Source organism: Heliangelus exortis, chromosome 3, assembly GCF_036169615.1.
Source record: "Heliangelus exortis chromosome 3, bHelExo1.hap1, whole genome shotgun sequence".
Taxonomy (NCBI): Eukaryota; Metazoa; Chordata; class Aves; order Apodiformes; family Trochilidae; genus Heliangelus; species Heliangelus exortis.
Genome location: NC_092424.1, coordinates 667,043 through 685,396, shown reverse-complemented (window position 1 = coordinate 685,396; position 18,354 = coordinate 667,043). Strand labels below are relative to the sequence as shown.

Below are 18,354 nucleotides of genomic sequence, written 5' to 3'. Positions count from 1 at the left end.
TTGAAAAGAATATAGTTGAAAAACAAGCCTAGTTTTGTAGCAAACAGCCAGATATTCTTGAAGAGAAAGCAAAATAATTTACCCCAGTTTTGTGCACCACATTTTTGTAAATGTTAACCAAGCGATCAATTGCTCCTTCCCTGAAAACAAACAAATGCAAGCATGAGTTTATCATTTCAAGCCACAGTAGGTATATTTGCAGGAAAAGAAAATATATCCCCTCATCTACCTGATCTCCAGAGATGGCAGATGAGGAAGAAAGTCATTTCCCACAAAGAAACACATGAAGACCCAGTCATCGACACTTCTTTCAAAATCAAAGGTGAAAGGCAAACTGGCCATAGTGAGTTCTCTTTCCAAATACTGCCACACACACAAAAGAAAAAGAACTTCAGAAAACACAGCGTGCAGAGTTTAAAAGCCATTACCTACATAAAGCAGGCAGAGTAAGTGCTTGAGCCTACCTCTCGCAGCACACACAGTCGGATGAAGATGAATTCTTGTTCAGCCATGGGAGGGCTGTCTGCAAACTGATCGTGCTGAAAAAGCAACAGGAGGAGCTGCATTACATCCAAGCCCACCTGGAGGTTCCTGCAGCTCAAATTTAAAGGTTTTCTTTGGGAGCAGGCAAGAGGTACCCCAGCAGTCCCTATGCCAAGCATGTCTTTTGCCACTTTGCATGTCTTAAGTTACTGGTAATTTTCTCTTGTCAGTGAGAAACAAACAAAACACCACAAGTGAGGATATCATCATTTTGTGCTTCAATGTACAGTCTTTACTTATTAATATAAAAGGGGAGATAGGCAATTCCAATAATACAATTTGCATTACGTTTCAGCCAAAAGCAACAGCAAAAACAATTTAAAGATCTCATTAAAGCATGAATTAGCTTATAGAGAAAAAGAATTTCTAGAAACAGCAAAATTCTTACCTTGCCTTGTTTTTCTCTGGGCAAACCTTGGCAATCCTTAACCTCATGGCCCATCTGGTTACAAAGACTACATGGCTTGGGTTTATTTGGTTTAAACTCTTCCCTAATTATAGTGAAGTTTGGTTCATGTGTGGCTAACCCAAGCATAATCAGATCAGCTACCAATGAAAAGAGAAGAATGAAATATGATGAAATATGAAAATTAGTAAGTTGTTTGGTTTTAATTTTTTTTTACACAACAATTTAAAAGTCATGTCTGTTCTACCTCCAGAGAGTGTGAACACACTGCTGTGCTTCCACAACAAGTGAGTTAGCCCTTCAGCAACAGGCAGTGCTACACCTCTCCCCATCTTACACACAGCTTTCAAAAAACAACAATTCCAGCAGATCATATACACAAACACAAGCAAAAGCCTAAAAGCTCCACCCCAACTCCACCACAAAACAGCACTTGAGACAAAACAGCTTATTAAGAGATATTGTTAGCCAAAGAGAACTCACCATCAGCCCCACAGAGACAATGATGAGTGTTTGGGTCATGGTTTGGTTGAGCTACACAAAAGAAAATTACATTTAGTGAACCAAAGTTATGTAAAATAGATTATTGCTGACCATACCTTAACTAAAACAAAACATTCAAATTTATTTGAATTTTACCTCTTTGTCTTCTAATATAGTCCATGATTTTATGTTCACCTTCACCAGGAGCACTAGCATCAGACAAAATAACCTGCAAAACATTTAAATTATGTAAACAATTTATGCCACCACAGTAAAAAACAACTTGCATAGTCCACATCCTCAGTCTGACTTAAAAGTACTAGAAATTCTAATTTGTAGCTTTATCTAAAATATTATGATTCAAAATGAAAGTACTTAAGAGTCTGGAACCAATGAACACATCTTCATTCCTCTCTGCTAATCTAGGATGAGGCTGACTGATTCAAATACCACTGAAATCATCATGTCATTAACCAACACATCTGAAGTTTCCTAATAAATCAAAATACACACTAGAGAACTCACAGATAAAGCCAACAGATGCCCAGCTTCCCTTTGGCTGTTCTAAGCAGTGGATACACTGATACATTATCACATTACACACTTCCTTACACTGATGTCCAGACGAGCATTAGCATCTGTGAAACTCCTGTCTGGTGGAGGGAATTAAGCAGAGTCAACTGCCCTCTAATTAGACCACTTTAACAGCCAACTTATGGAAAATAAAACAGACAGCTGCATCTGAGAAGACTGACTGCTCTGCCCTCCTGCACTGAGCAAACACAGGGCTGTCAGAAACAACACTCAGTGGGGGAGGAGTGGCTGAGGAACAGGAGGAGAGAATTTCAAAGTACAGAAAGACAAGAGAGAGGGTAAATATTATTTCTGTTGCCTGTCATCTGTTGTCATCCCCCATTAGAATAACAGAGAACACGCAGCCTACCTGGGGGTAGCAAATGAGAAAAAAAAAACAAAGAAAGGGAGAAAATACATATACAATGTATCTTGACTCCTTCCCCCCACCCCAGAAGAAGCAAAAGTATTCCTAAACCCTGCCTCCTATTAAATCAGACTGTGGCTTCTATCAAATCTTTTCATTGCTCTCAAATGAAATCAAAACAAATGGTGCTGATAGATTGTGTTATTAGGATGAAATGTGTCCCTGCAGCCCCAGCAGAACGCCCAAGTTGTCCTGTTATTAATAACAGCACAGTGCCAGAAGATGAGACAAATCTGGTAAATTTATACTCTTCTGTCATATCCCAGCCCAGTCTAATAGATCACCTTAATTTTCCCTAAGTATGACACTGTGCAACTTACTGTCAAATTTTTCCACCCTGGGTCGCTGTTCAAGCGGTCAGCAATGTAATAGCGGAGACATTTAGCAAGATTGTCCATAAACTCAGTTCCCTAAGAAGGGATGGAAGAAAATAAATTAAACCTTCATCCAGGCACTGGCAATTGCTGGTTGAAGTGGAAGATGACTTACCGGGGTAATACAGTTGCTGTCAAATCTCTCCTTCACTTCTTCTGGAGGAAGAATGCCACCTAGAGCAATAAAAACATTTAACAGAGTAAACCAGTATGGAACATTAAAAACATTTTTGCATGACAAAACCCCAGGTGGCTCCCCTGATAACAACACTTATCAAAAATTAGTTTGTTTAAAAAAAGACAAACCACGAAACATAACAAAAGTAAATCAGGTCTTACCATTACCTCCATCTCAAAATAAGCTGTTAGTATATTTACAAACATTGTTACTTCAGAAAAGTAACCTATTCTGTCAAAAGACTGTGAAAAAAAGCTCAAAGAAACTAAGCTTGCTAAATGAGATAAAACATTAGGAAATAATTATAATTATTTTCTTACATATTCTCCCCTATGTTTCCACTATCTATTCACTTGGGCTCACAAACAGGGTTACATCAACTTCTCTCATCTCTGAGCTTCATAAAGGGTCTTCGCAGTCTAGAAATGCTACAGGAAGAAATGTTAAAGTCTTGGTCCTTCCTTTTTCATCTCTAACCAGGTCACACAATGCCCACTCACTTGGGCTCCACCACTCATCCCTCCTACACAGTCACCCATGTTAACTGCTCCAGCTACACACCCCCCTTCCACTCCACTCGTGCCACTGCCACCCTTAGGGAGTTACACTGACTTTGTTTCCTCACTGTGTAGTTTCTCATAGCAGGTACTACCCTTGCTCACAGCCCATCATTCCTCTGCAGTGCTACTTCCATTTGCCCCCTGTTTTGAAGCCTCAACTCTTCTTCCATCAAGCCTGACAAATCTGTGCTGCCTTACAGAAGAGTTTTGGTTTGTTTCCCACTACTGCTCTTCTGCTCAATTTTTTTCTGAAAGAATTAAGAGTACTCAACACAAATCCATTTCAAGCGAGAGACAGAAGAAGAGAAAAAAGTGACATTTTGTTTTTTCTTAGTTCTTAACTTTAGAAATTACAGATCCATCCTTCTGTAGGCTTCCTATCCCCTTCTCCCAGTCCTGCACAGATCAATTCCCACTGAGCAAGATGCCCCTTTTCTAACTCCCACTGAAGCACTCCAAGCAAACAAGGTGATCCCCACTTGAAAAACCTCAGATACAGCCCCAGTTCTACCTTTTGCCAGAATTTCTTGTCTTATTTTTTGCTTCTCCTCAGCAGCTTCCATGCCTTCCTTTGATGCTCTGAATCTCCTGGATCGCTGTTGATTCATTTTTGCACGTGGAGCCTAAAAAAGGAAACATAACCCTTGGTTCAGGTACTGCACCTGGACAGTTGTTCCCTTTCTGCACAAGCCTTGTGAAATTGGCCACTCTGGGATTATACAGCCATTTACCAAGACATCAGTGTAACTTCAGGAACTGAAACAGGGATTTCTCTTCTCCCTCCCCTCACCACTGGCTCTCAGATGGCAGCACAGGGAGCTGGACATGTTTTTGAAGCCCCTCCATGAGGTCAGTCAGCAGCATCTACCCCCCCCACAAACCCACAGTGCTCAAGGATTCAGAGTTTCCCTTGCAAAATGTGAAACTGACAGTGAGACATCCCTGAGAAGCATGATTTTTTACATGCCCTTTCTCCACCAAAAACCTCCTATAATTGTAGCTTTTTTGAAAGTGAAGAGTGTGCACAGCCTGTGAAATACTTTGCAGCACAGCTCAGTCACTGCCCATTTAAAGTGTATCTGCTTAAACAGTTCTCTGGTCTTTGCCAGCTTGTGGCATAAACTATTCCTAAAGCCACAGAACAGAGAACAGAAGCAGTTCCTGAGTGTTAACCATCTTTTGGAAGTTTTCTGCTTTTCAGAAGCTAAGTTCAGACTGCAGCAAGCTACATTAGCCAGCTCATATACTCCCATGGACAACAAAACAAATTAATTACCCCCACCAACATGAAATTAACAGTTTATTTTACAGATTTAGATTCTAGTTTTTCATTGTAGAAAACTATTTCCCACAGGCTCTTATGAGAAGAGATGGCACATGCCCTGATTGTGCAAACAGGAATGAAATCCATCAGTACTTACTACTCCATCTATAGCCATGTAAAGGAGTCTCCTTGGTCTGACAATGTTGAAGATCCTGTCAATATACTCAAAAATTGCAACCATCATCTCATCTTCATTTTTGGGTGCAGGCCTAAAACACAGAGCATCCAATGTAACATCTGAAATACTATTGATAAACCTGATTTATAGAGTCAAAAAACTGCCTTACTTGTCTTCTGGGTGTGTACAGGGGTGAATTATACCATTCATATCCAAATACAGGTTATCAAATTCCACCTCATTAGGGTTTGGTTTGCTTGTATCAATTGGAGCCTTGACACCATTGCACTCTTTGGCCTGTGAATGTACCAAAACAAGTATTTCAGTACTTGATTAGCAAAGTGTCCCTGATAACCAACAGAGGCATTAGCATACAGAATCATAAAAGTCTGGAACAAAGACAAGGTAACTGCACAATTACCTGGAGGTGCACACTTGCAGCATTAAAACAGAACATTAAAAAAGACTTTTATGAACTAGCACAAGAAGAAAATATGATGAGTTACAGCAGAGTTGGTTCATTTCTGTCAATCACAACCTACTACAAACAAGCAGTTTCCACACCCCACATTACTGAAGAAAGGAACTCCTCCTACTGCCAGGACCACATTGCCTGCCTCAAAGTTTAGCAGAGGGACTTCAAAGCTTAGAATGTGATGCTATAACTTAACATAACAACCTAAAAGGATCAAAATCTTACTACTTTGAACTTGTAGTTCCCCACATGAACACATCCAAACAAACTCACAGCTCTGCCTTTTCTCCCAGGAATCCAACACTGAGGCCCCACACTCAGCTGGGGTGGCAGTGAATGTGCTCCAGCTATGGCTGCTGAGATCCTGGAGCTCAGATGAGGACACAAGCAGCTCCCTAAAGTGCACCAGCACATCCTGGTGGGCAAAGGATGATGAGCTTAACACTAGGATGACTTTGCCCAGACTCCTCTATAGAAAGAGGAGATCCTTTTGAGCCCCACTTTGGGCATGTATGTCTTCTTTTTCCTCATGGCTACCAAATTAAGTCAGCTTTCAACTCTAATGCCTCACTCCTGTGTCAGTGCTTCTCCTGCTGCCTAATGCACAGGGAGCTCAGGCCACAGTGCAGATGGTCTCAATGCCAGCTTACACTCACCCTAAACACCTGTATCCATTTATACTCCTGTACTACTGTGACACCAGAACACTCACAGTGACTGTGAGCAGCCCAGCACCCTCCCCTTCAAAGCCAAACCTGGAAACCACTGAACTAAACACCCACAGCACCAGTGATGGAAGAAATGTGAGCTGATCAAGAATGATTTCCTGAAAAAATTATGCCTGGAAAAGGTTGAAGCACACTCTCAATCAGCTTGGCATAAGGAGAAATCAAACCCCCCTAATGTCATGATGTTAGGTGAAACAGTCACAGGATTGCACGAGACAGGAGGGAAAAGGTGACACTGCTGATTCTCTCTTTCACACAGAACTTACTGGCAGATGATGGACAAACACCAAGTGGTGCCTCTGAACTTCTATTAGCAAACTTGCTGCCCAGTACCCATTAACTGAGTTTCCCACATCTCTAACAGAAAGCTCAAACTATCAAACTCTATCAGACTGTACCATCAACTTTCCTACCCTTCTCACCAGAGCAGCAGCAGAACTAGAGGAACTTATCCCACTCTTAAAAGGCAAAAATGAAAACCTCTAAAACAAAATAAGTCTTTATTCAGGATTTAAGTTTTTCACAGAGGTAGGTGTATGGAACTCCTTCATGGCAATTTTCTGACATAATTTCTAAATAACTAAACACTAAATCCCTCGGTGTCACTTTAAAACAAGTGAAGTTTCTGCTAATTCACATCTTCTTGACACAATTCATCCAACCCAGTCAAACCTTGACCACTGTTTGCTTCCTTTCCTGAACTTTCTGGAACACACAGACACACCATCACGCTGCTGTAGCAGAAACAACTGCCAGGTGTGAGCCCTGTCCTGCAATCCTAAGGAGGTTTCTCCGGGCAACCGAGAGCTACAGCCTTAACAGATGAATATTTTTAACAGATGAGTATTCATTCTGGTTCACATCAGATAAGGGGAGGAGAAGCTTGCTTTGTGTTCTACTTGATCTCTCATCAAACCTCTTGCCAGAGTGAACTCTGACTCAGAAGATATCAAAGGCTTACAACCATGTGATACGGAAAATACAATTGTCTCCCATCACAGATCTTATTTCCAGCATTGAAGGTAAAGCAAAATAAGTATGATCTCTTTTAGATGGCTTCGAAACCCATTCAGTTTTCATCTGCATATGCTATGTCAGCAACTTCACCATTACATCCTCACAAACCTATCAGATTTTTAATGTAACAGCCTCGTAAAAGGTTTAAGTATCTGGGAGTGATATCTCTTGTGATATAAATAAACTGTTCACTTTTAATCTACATCCTCTTTTGAAACCATTGAAAATAGATCTTCAAATATGATACTTTAGTTGCAGCTTTATTAATTCATATGAATTTGATTAAGAATATTCTCTCCTGGATTTTATATTATCTTCAAAATCTTCCTCTTACTCTTCCTGCTCAGCTTAAGAAGATTAATCAGATTTGAGAAAAAGAAATAATCTAGCAAGGTAAGAGAACAAGGATCAACTTTTTAGTATTTCAAAGAGACAAGCTACCAGGAGATACAAAATTTCTGATTAGAGAGATTTATAAGCAATCCTAAAATACACACAGAGCTGATTACATCATGAGAGAAGTTTAAATTCATCTACAATAAGACAAAATACAGCTTCTGATTGCTGTCCTCATCCACTCTCAAATTTATGAGCAGATTTGAATATAAGAAATTGTAATGAGTATGATTTATCCATGTGCTGTCCCTACTGTAATTGCAATGTGCTCTGAAGTTGGCACAAAGAAACCTGAATGAGGGCATGAGGATGTGATACTTTAGTTATTTTATGTCATATTATTACTAAAAAAATAGGATATACAATCACAAACTCTGTAAAATCGGGACTATGAGTATTATACCTAGAGTCACTAAAGATTACTCTGAATGTTTAAAAAGTGATTAAAAAGGCAAGTCCCATGCTTTGACAGAAAACTGTACTTGTTACAGATCATAGATACATTTGGTGCTTAAGTTGAGACTGTTTTAAATAAACCCATCTGAAAGCATTACCCAGAAACAGCTGGACAAGTTCACAAGATGAAAATGTAAAACACACATACACAATAAAGACCAAACTGTAAAAGAATCTACTTCATATTGTCAAAACTCTGTTTGCACCCTTTAGATGAGAAGAGCACTGCTTCAACACAACTAAACCTCACCTCATGGGCTGTGCTACTGAGTGTAAATACTCACTTCTGGCAGCTACAAGTATAATAAAGTTCACACTTCTCCCATCCTGAGAGAGGATGACTGAAACCACAGCGGTGCTAAAAGCAAAAGTGACTCAGTTTTAACTCTGCAACATTTGATTAATCCAAATTTGTGACTTTGTTTCACGACCTGGATTTGAAAGGTAAGAACCCTGCAACCCTGCAACCAGAACTAAAAGTGATCTCCCTGCTGCTCCCACAGACTCGTCTGGCTGAAGGAAAGCAGCCAAAAAAACCCCAGTGTCAATACATAATATATAATAATATAACTCAATCACTTTACTCTCTCATTCTCCTTATCTTCTCTGCCTTGCCTGCACATTTCTATCTCCTTCACAGTGCAATTATTTCAGCTGTGTTACTTCCCAGAAAGGGCTCCCCAGGTAAGCACACAGACCTCCAGGCTGATGTGAGGGAAAGGATAATCACAACCATCAGCTGAAGGCAGTGACCAGCCAGCTTCAACCAACCCATAAATCATATTTACCACAAGTCACAGGTTAATGAGACCCCCTGTGGAGTCCAGCAGCTAGGCTGGGACTACATCTTCACCAAAAAGCATCTTTTGCTATGAAGAGACAGATTTTAGAGGATGTCTTTGAAAAAAACAGCTCTCTGTTTGGGCAGATGTTTATTCTATGCTAGAAAATACCAGGAAGATAAACCAGAGTAAAGTATGAAGCTGTTGAAAGACTGACAAAAATAACTAATCAAACCCCAAAATGATACAACTGAGAAGTAGCCAAATGCTATGAGAACCCAAGGGAAGTGTGCACACCCAGGTATCATTTTAATCTGACATAAAACTGTGCAGCTGCCAAGAACAGCCTGGTTCCTTCAACACCTCCCTGCTCCGTGCTGCTGCTGGCACTGACCCCTGAGCCCCCCTCCCCAGGAGCTGTCAGGATGCAGACTGGGGGGCTCAGACCCCACTGAGCTCCCACACTTACACCTGCACCTCCTCACTCTGCTCAGGACAGGCACCTTCGCTTTTGCTTTCAACAAGTCCTAGAGCTTGCTCCAGCTTGTAACTTAGCACACACGCAAAAAAAGTTGTTGAAAAGCAGAAAAGCAGGGACTCTGAAGAACACAGAAACAAAATAAGAAACGGCAGAAAGTATCCCCACTACCCCCACCCCCTGCCCACCACAAATGTTGCCCAAAAACTGCTCTTTTGGCCTGAAGCAATACAAAGGCAGAAGCCACCAACTCGGGAAGAGCTCGAGTTTCAGTGAGCTGGCTGAGGACTGGGAAAATGGGGGAGAAATCCCCTTCCCTGCCCCCAAAAGCCCCATTCCTGCCCCGAAGGACCCTGCCCCGAAGGATCCCTGCCCCAAGAGCCGCTTCCTCCCAAGCTCCCCAGCCCCTCTCACACGCCAGTGAAAATCAATTTTTTCCTCAATAACTTTTCCTCAGTTCCGGCCGCTGTCACTCACGATTAAAAACATCCAATCAAACAAAACAAAACGAAACAAACCCAGCCCAAACCCCGCTCCCCACAGGGCTCCCAAACCCGGAGCAGAGGCAGCCGGGGAGCCCGATGGAGCGGGGCAGGGGCTGGAGGCGGCAGCGGGCGGGCAGGCGACGGTTCCCGGCGGGTAACGAGACCCTCATGGCCCCGACCCCTCAGCGCGGGGGCCGCCATCACAGGCCCCGTGCCGCCCCGCCACGGGAGGCCCATGAGGGAAGAGCCCGTGAAGGGCAGAGCCGGCTCGGTCCGGCCCGCCTCACCTTCTCCTCCACGCAGTTGACGATGATGGAGGGGTACTTGCGGCTGAGCCAGCGGAAGAAGGCCGGGACTCCCATGGCGGGACGGGGTGCAGGGCTGGGTGCTGGGGGTGTCCGGGCCGCGTCTCTCGGCCCCGGGCGAGGCGGTGGCAGCAGCAGCGCTTCCGGGGGCAGGGAGCAGCGCGGGGCAGCCTGGGGGAGCGCGGCGGCTCCGCGCCGACATCTTAGGGACGGGCACGGCACCGAGCGCAGGCGCCGAGCAGCACCGGGAGGGCAGCGGGGCGGCTGCCGACATCTTAGAGACGGGCACGGCACCGAGCGCAGGCGCGGGGTTGCAGCGCTATGGCGGCGGGAGGGGGGGAAGATAGAGCTGTCCCTGCACTGCCCTCAGGGACCCGCAGCCTCACCGCACCCCTGGGTGTGCTGGGGACGCCCCTCAGGTACAGAGGTGACAGGGTGAAAGCAGGAAGGGAGGAAAACCCTGAGAGCAGGCGGGCGTCTGAGGCAGCGGCTCACGGCCGCCTTGTCCTCAGCCAGGGCCCGGTCTGATCACCACTACCCCGCAACAACAACAACAACACCACCAAAAAGAACAATAACGTAGGTTGCCTGTGCGGGATGGTTTCCTGGTTGTGCGGAGTGACAAAAGTGAGTCGGGGAAGGGCTGCCCTCCCCCAGGTAACGCTCGGAGGACACGTCCCGGGGCAAGGGAAGCGTGGTGCGGGCTGGGGAAAGGCTCAGGACGGGGCAGTGTCGGGAGGGAGGGAGCAGGCGGGAAGCTGCGGGGATGCAGTCAGTGTGAGCGGGAAGCTGCGGGGATGCAGGCAATCAGTGTGACAACACTGGTGCCCCTGTGACAGACACGAGAGGCAGCAGAAAGCAGCCCCGTCCCACGGATTTGCCCGGTGCATAAGCAAATACGATTAAGTTTGCTGTTTGATGGTGTTGGAAAGGAACGAAACCTCCATGTATTAAACGGGATTAACACCGGGAAGATTTTGTGCTCTGCTGTGTCCTGTCACTACACACCAGCTTCATTAGGAGGGCAGTGATGGGGGCGAGGACAGGGGAAAGCAGCCTGGAAATCATTAACAAAAATAACAAAATCTCAGCAGTGCTTATTGAGTCAACACCACCAGTTTGGGGAGGGGAGAGGAACCTTGTTACCTTGCTAATTTGCTGTCGAACAAATTAACCCAATATTGTATTTCTCATTATTCTTAGCCTCACTTAGCTATTTTTAAACCACTTTCTGTTGTCACTCCTCTTAATAAAGTCTGTGACTTGAATAAATTTCCCCAGCAACTTTGTGTTGGCACCAGATCTGTGGTATCAGCTGAAGATTGTCCTTTATCTGTTCCTTACAGAAGGTACCCTGATTGAAGTTTCCTATTGTAGTGCTTCTTCTGGAATTTAGTTTAGCGTGGAATGGCTTAGTATTAACATTCTGTTTGTATTGATGGGCAATCAGTTGTTTTTCTGATAATAAAGAAAACAGAAGACAGCAGCACAAGCAAATGCAAATGCAGTATGATCATCTTATCTTACAATTACGGGTGTAAAAAAAACAAGGGCTGAAAAAAATTAATACTCCAACAAATGTTTCCTTGAGAAGTCAGCCTGCACCAAGGCTGCTGCTCTTGTGCCAGGTGTGCACCAGCAGAGTGAAAAAAGAGGTAAGAATACCAGGAGACACTTGGTTTTCCCTAGCTGAGTGGCGTGCTGATTGAAATCTGTTCAGGCTGTATTGATCACAGTCCCCCTGTCCATCACCATCATCTGTCACCGTCTCCGGGCTGCCAGCCTGACAGCTGTGAAGGAGCAGGGGAAAGCTGACTGGCAGAATGCTTGGCGTCTAATGAGCCCGTGCACAATAAGAGTACAATAAGGAATGCTCTGGAGGAACTCAGCTATCACACTGACACCCAGAGAGAGACAGAGATTGCCTTCAGAGCAGCTCCCAGAGCCATCTGTCACCTGTCACCAGCTGCGTGGCTGCGGCTGAGCCGGACTCAGGGAATGGAAAGCACCAGAGGCTGGTGATGGGTGCCTGGTATCACACAGGGAGATACAGAGTGGGCTGACATCAAGAACCTGGAATCGCTCAGGAAGAGCTTAAAAAACCTACAAAGGCTTCCGTGGGTTTGAAGTGCTGTAACTCAGCAGTGCAGGCTGCTGGGGAGACTTCTTCCAGATGAACCCGGGGCTGATGTTCTCTGGGAAGTCACGCAGCAGGAGCCCCTCTGTGACATTTAGCAGATGGACAGGAGCATCAGGGATGAGCTGCTGCTGCTGCTTAGGGGTGGTCAGAAAAAAAGCAGCAAGGAGCAATGGCCCAGGCACCAGTCCTGAGTGGTGGCTCCAGCTGTTGGTTCCAGTGCAGGTCTCCTGGGTGAGCCTGAGCCTGCAGTACCCACAGAGCAATGATACTCCTAGGAGAAGGCTGCTGAGAAGCCCTAAACCTGCACACCAGGAGCAGCAGCACAAAGGGTGAGAGCCCTTCTGTCACTGCACTGCAGAATTATTTTCAAATGTCACAATCTGCAAGACAGTCCTGCAGCTCCTCCCCTGAGGCTGTGATAGCCAAGTCTGACTGGGGCTGGCCCTAGCCATGACTTTTCCAACAGTTGCAGCTGCAAACCCCAGGAGTCAGCAGGCATCTGTACTGAGGGTTTTGTCTCATTTTCAGGCTTTCTGTGAGTCCTCAGTTCATCTTCTTGAGCTCATCTCAGACTACACACTCTTTTTATTAAAATGAATATTGTTACCATTTTAAAACTGTTTTTGATGCACTGGGCCCAAAGATTGGTGCCTGTATTCATGGAGGCAGCACTGCTTTGCAGGGGAGTTTAATTGGGGTGCTGTTTTCTGCTTTTGAACTTTTATCATAATTATGAACAGATTTTTTATTTTTTTTTAAATATGTCCCCTGATTTCTCCCTTCGAAAAAGAAATCTCATGTTTAATGAACTTAATTTTAGATAAAAGGAATTAAAAGAAGAAAATTAAAAATGCATGAAGCTCCCAGAGTCATCCAATTACTGTGATGTCCGCACAGCAGCGCTGGCGTGGATTTCACAAAGAGAGGAAAAGCAGGAAAGCACTGGGGCTCACTGCATGTAAATGTTCCTCTGTTCCAAAATGTGCTGAATTAGAAATGCAGGGTTTGTGCATTTCTTCTTGATCTGTTGCAGAAGATAAAGATCAAACATGCCAGCCCTGTGCAGCAGATATATGCATACCCAGAATGCTCACTGGCTTTCCCAACCCATGCCAAGCTCTGCGCTCACCCCAAAAGCACCTCAGAGCAAACAGACCTTTCCAGACACTTATTTTCCAAATGAATTAATTCCCCCAAAATTAAAAAAAAAAAAAACCAGAATTCCCCCAAATGCCTCAGAGGCAGGCTCAGTCTCCCAGGACAGGACTGCCATCAGATCAGGAGAACACTTGGCAGGGAGGAGATAGCACATATACAAAGAGGCTGTGCATAGAGCAGTATTTTGTATTTCAATTGTATTCATCTCTAAAGTGATGAGCTGCACTTTAGACATCATCACTCTCAGGACAGAAAAGATGATACTGTTTGTTTCTTCTCAATCATAGAAGTCATCAAATTCGTCAGCTCCTGTGCTGTGAGTTTGTGGGCGCAGAGCAGCCTCAATCTCTGAGCTGCTGTCATCAGATTCACCCCAGAAAGCTGAGGGGGGAGAAGAAAAAAGAAATGGTTACAAAACCTTTGCTGTGCTTGTTCTGCCTCTGCCCTGGCACAGGACTTGGTGGCAGTGGTGCAGCCTGTCCCACCCTGGGCTGGGTGGCCACACAGCGGCCTCATTCAGAGCTCCCACTTCATTGTTCCTCAAGGTAGCTGGGCAGAACATTTCCACTCCAAGCAATTTACTTGCCCAGCTGCTGCCTCAATGACAGCTTTGTCTATTATGTTCTGCTTCCTCCCTCTCTACTTGACCCTGTGGTGAAGTCACAAGCAGAGCATGATGACATCACGGAGTTGGCATGCACACGGCAATGACCTCACAGGTGAAAAAACCAACACTCTGTGACAGGATCAAATGCAGGCAAGGCTGACTTCAAAGAACCACACGGCTTTAACAAACAGCTCGGGGAGTTTGCAATTTCACAGAAATAAACAGAACCCCAGGGAAATCCGGGGAGCCTGAGGAATTCCTTATTTGACCCATGGAAGGGAAGCACAAGGCCCGTGGGGCAGCCAGGGACAGAGCTGAGCCTCTTCCTCTCCTTGAGCAGGGGCAGGGGCTGCCTCAGGGGCTGAGGAACAGGGAGGGAAAGGCAGATGTACCTCACACAGACACCAGCTCCTCTGCCACTGCTCACTTTTGATGGCACAAGCCACACAAACACCTTATTGCAGCTTTCATCCTCATCCCCAGCCCCGGGACCACAGCTCTGCGCATGGCCAGGAACATCAGACTTCCCGTGCCCAGCACCTGGGGTGAGGCTGAACACACTGAAAGGCTCCAAAAACTGAAACCCCCAGGGGAGTCAGATCAGATGCCACAGCTCTAAAACACAATCTGTGCCCTTGGGGACTGCAGAGCCCCCAGAGCTGAGCTCCAGGAAAAACGCTCCCTGTTTCCCACTCAGGAAACTCCATGAGAAGTGACTGGGGACACCAGTGGTCCTTATGGTGGTTAAATGAGAAAAATTAAATGCAGGAGAGAATGCAAACATGCAGGGCCCAAACACCAATTTCAAAGCAAGGCTGTTTGCTCATGGTGAAAAAAAAATCAGTTGGGATAGTGTTATTCTTGGAGGTTTTCTACAAATCAAATTACACTTTGAAAGACATCAATTTTCAGTAGCATAACATTTGTTCCCTACCTTTGGATTTTATCACAGGTACTATTCCCTTCCTAGTTTCAGTCCTGTAAAAGAGAAAGATTTCAAACAGTCAGCACAATGTCACAAAATTAAAAGAATGTAAGTTGACTTTTCTTAACTCGTGAAAGGGTTTTAAAAATATCAATAACTTATGACTATCTTTTTTAGTATCTACTTAAACCAGGGTTTTCTTCACCTTTATGACTTTTAAAAGAAGGTGAAGAAACAAACATGACACGTGTCCTGGTAACATGACTTGGAGCCATTCCTTGGTGACAGTGCCCCTGCACACCAGCATCAAGGGCACAAAGGCTCAGAGCTCCATCTATCTTCTGCAGCTTTTCAGATAAGGCAAAGAAAAAAATCCAGAAGACAAAAAAAAAAAAAAAAAAAAAAAAAAATTAAAAAACAAGCACCCCCCCACCAATGGTCACTGAACTTCCCCCCCTGCCCTTCCCCAGCCCACTGCATGGTCCCAGTCCCTATGGACATCATGTGCCATCTCCCCACTGCCTTTGATCCACCTTGGGGTGTGTGCAGTTGCAGCTCTGCTCTGGTAAATGATTGCTCTTGTGTCTGGAGCATCACAGGGCCCTTTGAATCTCTCAAACAAGCTGGAATCATTTTGATCTTTTGTGTGTAGTGCGAGTTATTGTGTGGGTGCTGTGAAATAATCACAGAGGGGCAACGGTGGGGAGAATTAACTGTTTTGTTAACAACCCTGCAATAAGCCCTAAAAATAAACCTTCAGCTGATTGTAATAAGGGAGATCAAATGGGGAATACTTGTGACATTCTGTGCAAACTAGTAAAATGTAAACCAGTGTCAAGCTGCAATTTGGAGCTGTTGCTGCAGTCAAAACAGGGCTCAGTGAGCTGTCAAAAATGTCTTACAATTTGCTGCTGTATTTCATGTGAAGATATGGCATAATACACAACTGCTACTACAGACCTGCTTAAAGCAGCGAGTTAGAATATTTTTTCTAACTGCTGTTGTAGAAGCACTTGTGGTGGAGATACAAAAAAAAAAAAAAAAAAAAAAAAAAAAAAACCAAAAAACCCAAACCAGAGATGATTCACTACTTGTCTTGTACCACTGCATTCAGTCAGAATGTGGGATTGCAGCTGGAAAGGTGAGCTCAGAGCAGGGGGAGTTTCATCATGTTACAGCTACCTGTGTTACAGAAGCTTTTCCTTTTAAATCAGAGCAAGCTCAGACTGGTTAAATGCTATTCCTCCTCTGCAATCTGTGACTGCCATTAGCACACAGCCTCCCTCTGTGCAGATACACAAAAAAATCCCAGATTATTAAGCAATCAAAGTTCAACCAAGGTGCCAAACTAAGGCGTAAGCACTAGTAACAAGTAGTGGTGTTAGCAGAGCATTCACAGTGACAAATGAGTAACACACTTCCCAAGTTCACCTCCAAGCATCCACCCAAACATCTCCATGGTGCAGCACACTGACACTTCTTCACATACATTTACTCAGAAGTTTCCAGTATTTTAAGCCAGAGCCTCTGGCTCAAGCCCTGCAATCTGCTGAGGGCCATGAACTCTTGCTGGCTCTGGTGAGGCTCCACAGCCCTCAGCATTCCCCAGGTTCTCCACCTTCCCCAGGCTCAGCCCAAACATTCTCAGGAGGCTGTAGCATTTTCCCCCGAGCACCACTTGTTGCTGAGCTCCACGTGGAGAGGTGACTTGTGTGGCAGGCTGCTAAAGAACCATTTTATCCTCAAGTAGTTGAGGGAAACCATCTCAGGGAGCTGCCGGCTCCTGCCTGCTCCATCTCCTGTGGTGGGGACGGGAAGCCATGCCAGGAGAGCTGCTGCTGACTGCTCTCCACAGCTGAAGCCCAGATAAAACCTGGTCATTTGGAGCTGCTGTCGTGCCTGGGACCACCACACACAACATGGACCCAGCAGAACCAGTGGAGGACAGGACCACCCAGATCTCGGGCAGATTGGTCCTCAGGCACTACTCAGAGCACCATGAGATCCTCCAGGAGCAGCTGGAGGCCAGGGGACTCGTGGAGAAGCTGTGGTGGACAAGGACAATCATGGCTGTCAGAAGGCCTGAAACCCTTCCTTCTTTTTCCCCCAGCTTCCTGTTAAGAAAAAGGTCAATGCTGACCAGAGATGGGGGACATACAGATGTTTGTGTTCTACCCAAACCCATCCATTTGCTGGGCTTCCTCCTCCCGGGGCTAATCCCCCACGTGGAGAACTGGATTTGCTCCCAGAGCAGCAGAGCTGCACAGCAGGAGCTGAGTGTTATGTGACACAGCAGCCCCTGGAGAAAAAGAGATGTGGAAAAGGATCCAAGCAGAGGTTTGGCACCAAAGCTGTCGGCCTGGGAGATGGGGAAAATGGAGCGAGGACATCAGAAAGGCCTGATCAGAAATCACAGCCCCACCGAGCCTGGCAAATGCTGCAAGACAGCTTTGTAACAGTGAAAAAAAATTCTGAATTATGTCTGAAGTGTTAGTCAAGGCTGATAAGATGCAAGGAGACCTCTGCACTGCAAAACATCCGTCTTCAGACATCGGCAAATTCAGTGATGAAAGTTACCACTGGGCACCCTGAGCACACAATAACCACACAGACCTCCACAGAGAAATTTTAGGAGTATAAATGAAGCAAGACCAGATCCACTGCCTCGACTAATCCCCTGCCGTGACCCTTCCATATCCATTTACACATTTGCTCCTTCCCTAAAATAATTCCAAACTGAACCCAGGCTCTAACAAAGAAAAAACCCAAACCAGTTTAACTTCAAAGGGCCTTTTAATCTCTCCTTTGCTCTGATGAAACAGGCTTTTTGTATTGAAGATGCTGCAACAATAAGAAATGAAAAAGCTCCGAGAAAATAATTTTCCCTCTGTACAGAAAATTAATTTTAAGAGGAAAATACCAGATCAACAGAAGCAAAGTTAATAGAGGCTGCTCACTCAAAATCAGCAGAAAATGTTTGATTTAGGCTATTTTTTTGCTGTAGCACCTGTTGAACCTCTATGCTTCAGTGTCAAGTGAAAAAAGACACACCAAAAGCCAAGTAAAAAAAGTATTTGCCAAAAAACCCCCCCCAAAACAAAGCAAACAACAAAAACATTAGGAAAACTACTCAATTATAAAAAAACCCCAAACCAATATAAAAACTCAAGTAGCAATAAAAAGACCCCAACAAACAAACAAAACCAAAACATCACTCAAATGCCAGGTTTTATTAGACAAGCAGTGGCAGTGCCCCAGCTGTGATGAGCTCAGCCAGGTATCCCCACTCCAACCTCACACTTTCCTGCTGGCTCCTGCAGAAGCCTGACAGCTCCAGCATCTCCTGCTGAGCATTTACTAGAGACTGGGCATCACACGAGTATTCCCTGCCCTGGAAAGTCAGTGTAAACCAACAA

General features: G+C 44.9%; 2 protein-coding genes across 14 annotated transcripts in view; both read right to left on the bottom strand.

Annotated features, from left to right (window-relative positions):
* Positions 1-10,326, bottom strand: part of XRN2 (5'-3' exoribonuclease 2) — a 46,591-nt gene extending 36,265 nt beyond the window's left edge. Inside the window, exons 1-12 of the mRNA XM_071738769.1 lie at positions 10,091-10,326; positions 5,156-5,283; positions 4,966-5,077; positions 4,056-4,167; positions 2,922-2,980; positions 2,753-2,842; positions 1,589-1,661; positions 1,433-1,483; positions 932-1,089; positions 465-539; positions 230-363; positions 83-140 (exon numbers count right to left, since the gene is read on the bottom strand). Of these exons, the coding sequence (XP_071594870.1) occupies positions 83-140; positions 230-363; positions 465-539; positions 932-1,089; positions 1,433-1,483; positions 1,589-1,661; positions 2,753-2,842; positions 2,922-2,980; positions 4,056-4,167; positions 4,966-5,077; positions 5,156-5,283; positions 10,091-10,165 (1,125 nt within the window). The 5' untranslated portion in view covers positions 10,166-10,326. The remainder of the gene's footprint in view (positions 1-82; positions 141-229; positions 364-464; positions 540-931; positions 1,090-1,432; positions 1,484-1,588; positions 1,662-2,752; positions 2,843-2,921; positions 2,981-4,055; positions 4,168-4,965; positions 5,078-5,155; positions 5,284-10,090) is intronic.
* Positions 10,327-13,576: 3,250 nt separating this feature from the next.
* The window catches only part of KIZ (kizuna centrosomal protein), a 41,866-nt gene continuing 37,088 nt past the window's right edge, over positions 13,577-18,354 (bottom strand). For 11 of the 13 annotated variants that reach the window (XM_071738772.1, XM_071738775.1, XM_071738770.1 and 8 more), the window contains 2 exons: positions 14,948-14,991; positions 13,577-13,787 (listed from right to left, as the gene is read on the bottom strand). In XM_071738772.1, coding sequence (XP_071594873.1) covers positions 13,684-13,787; positions 14,948-14,991 — 148 coding nt within the window. In that variant the 3' untranslated portion in view covers positions 13,577-13,683. Of the gene's footprint in view, positions 13,788-14,947; positions 14,992-16,120; positions 16,224-18,354 lie in introns of all 13 variants that reach the window. The other 2 variants (XR_011724854.1, XR_011724855.1) reach the window with 1 other exon arrangement.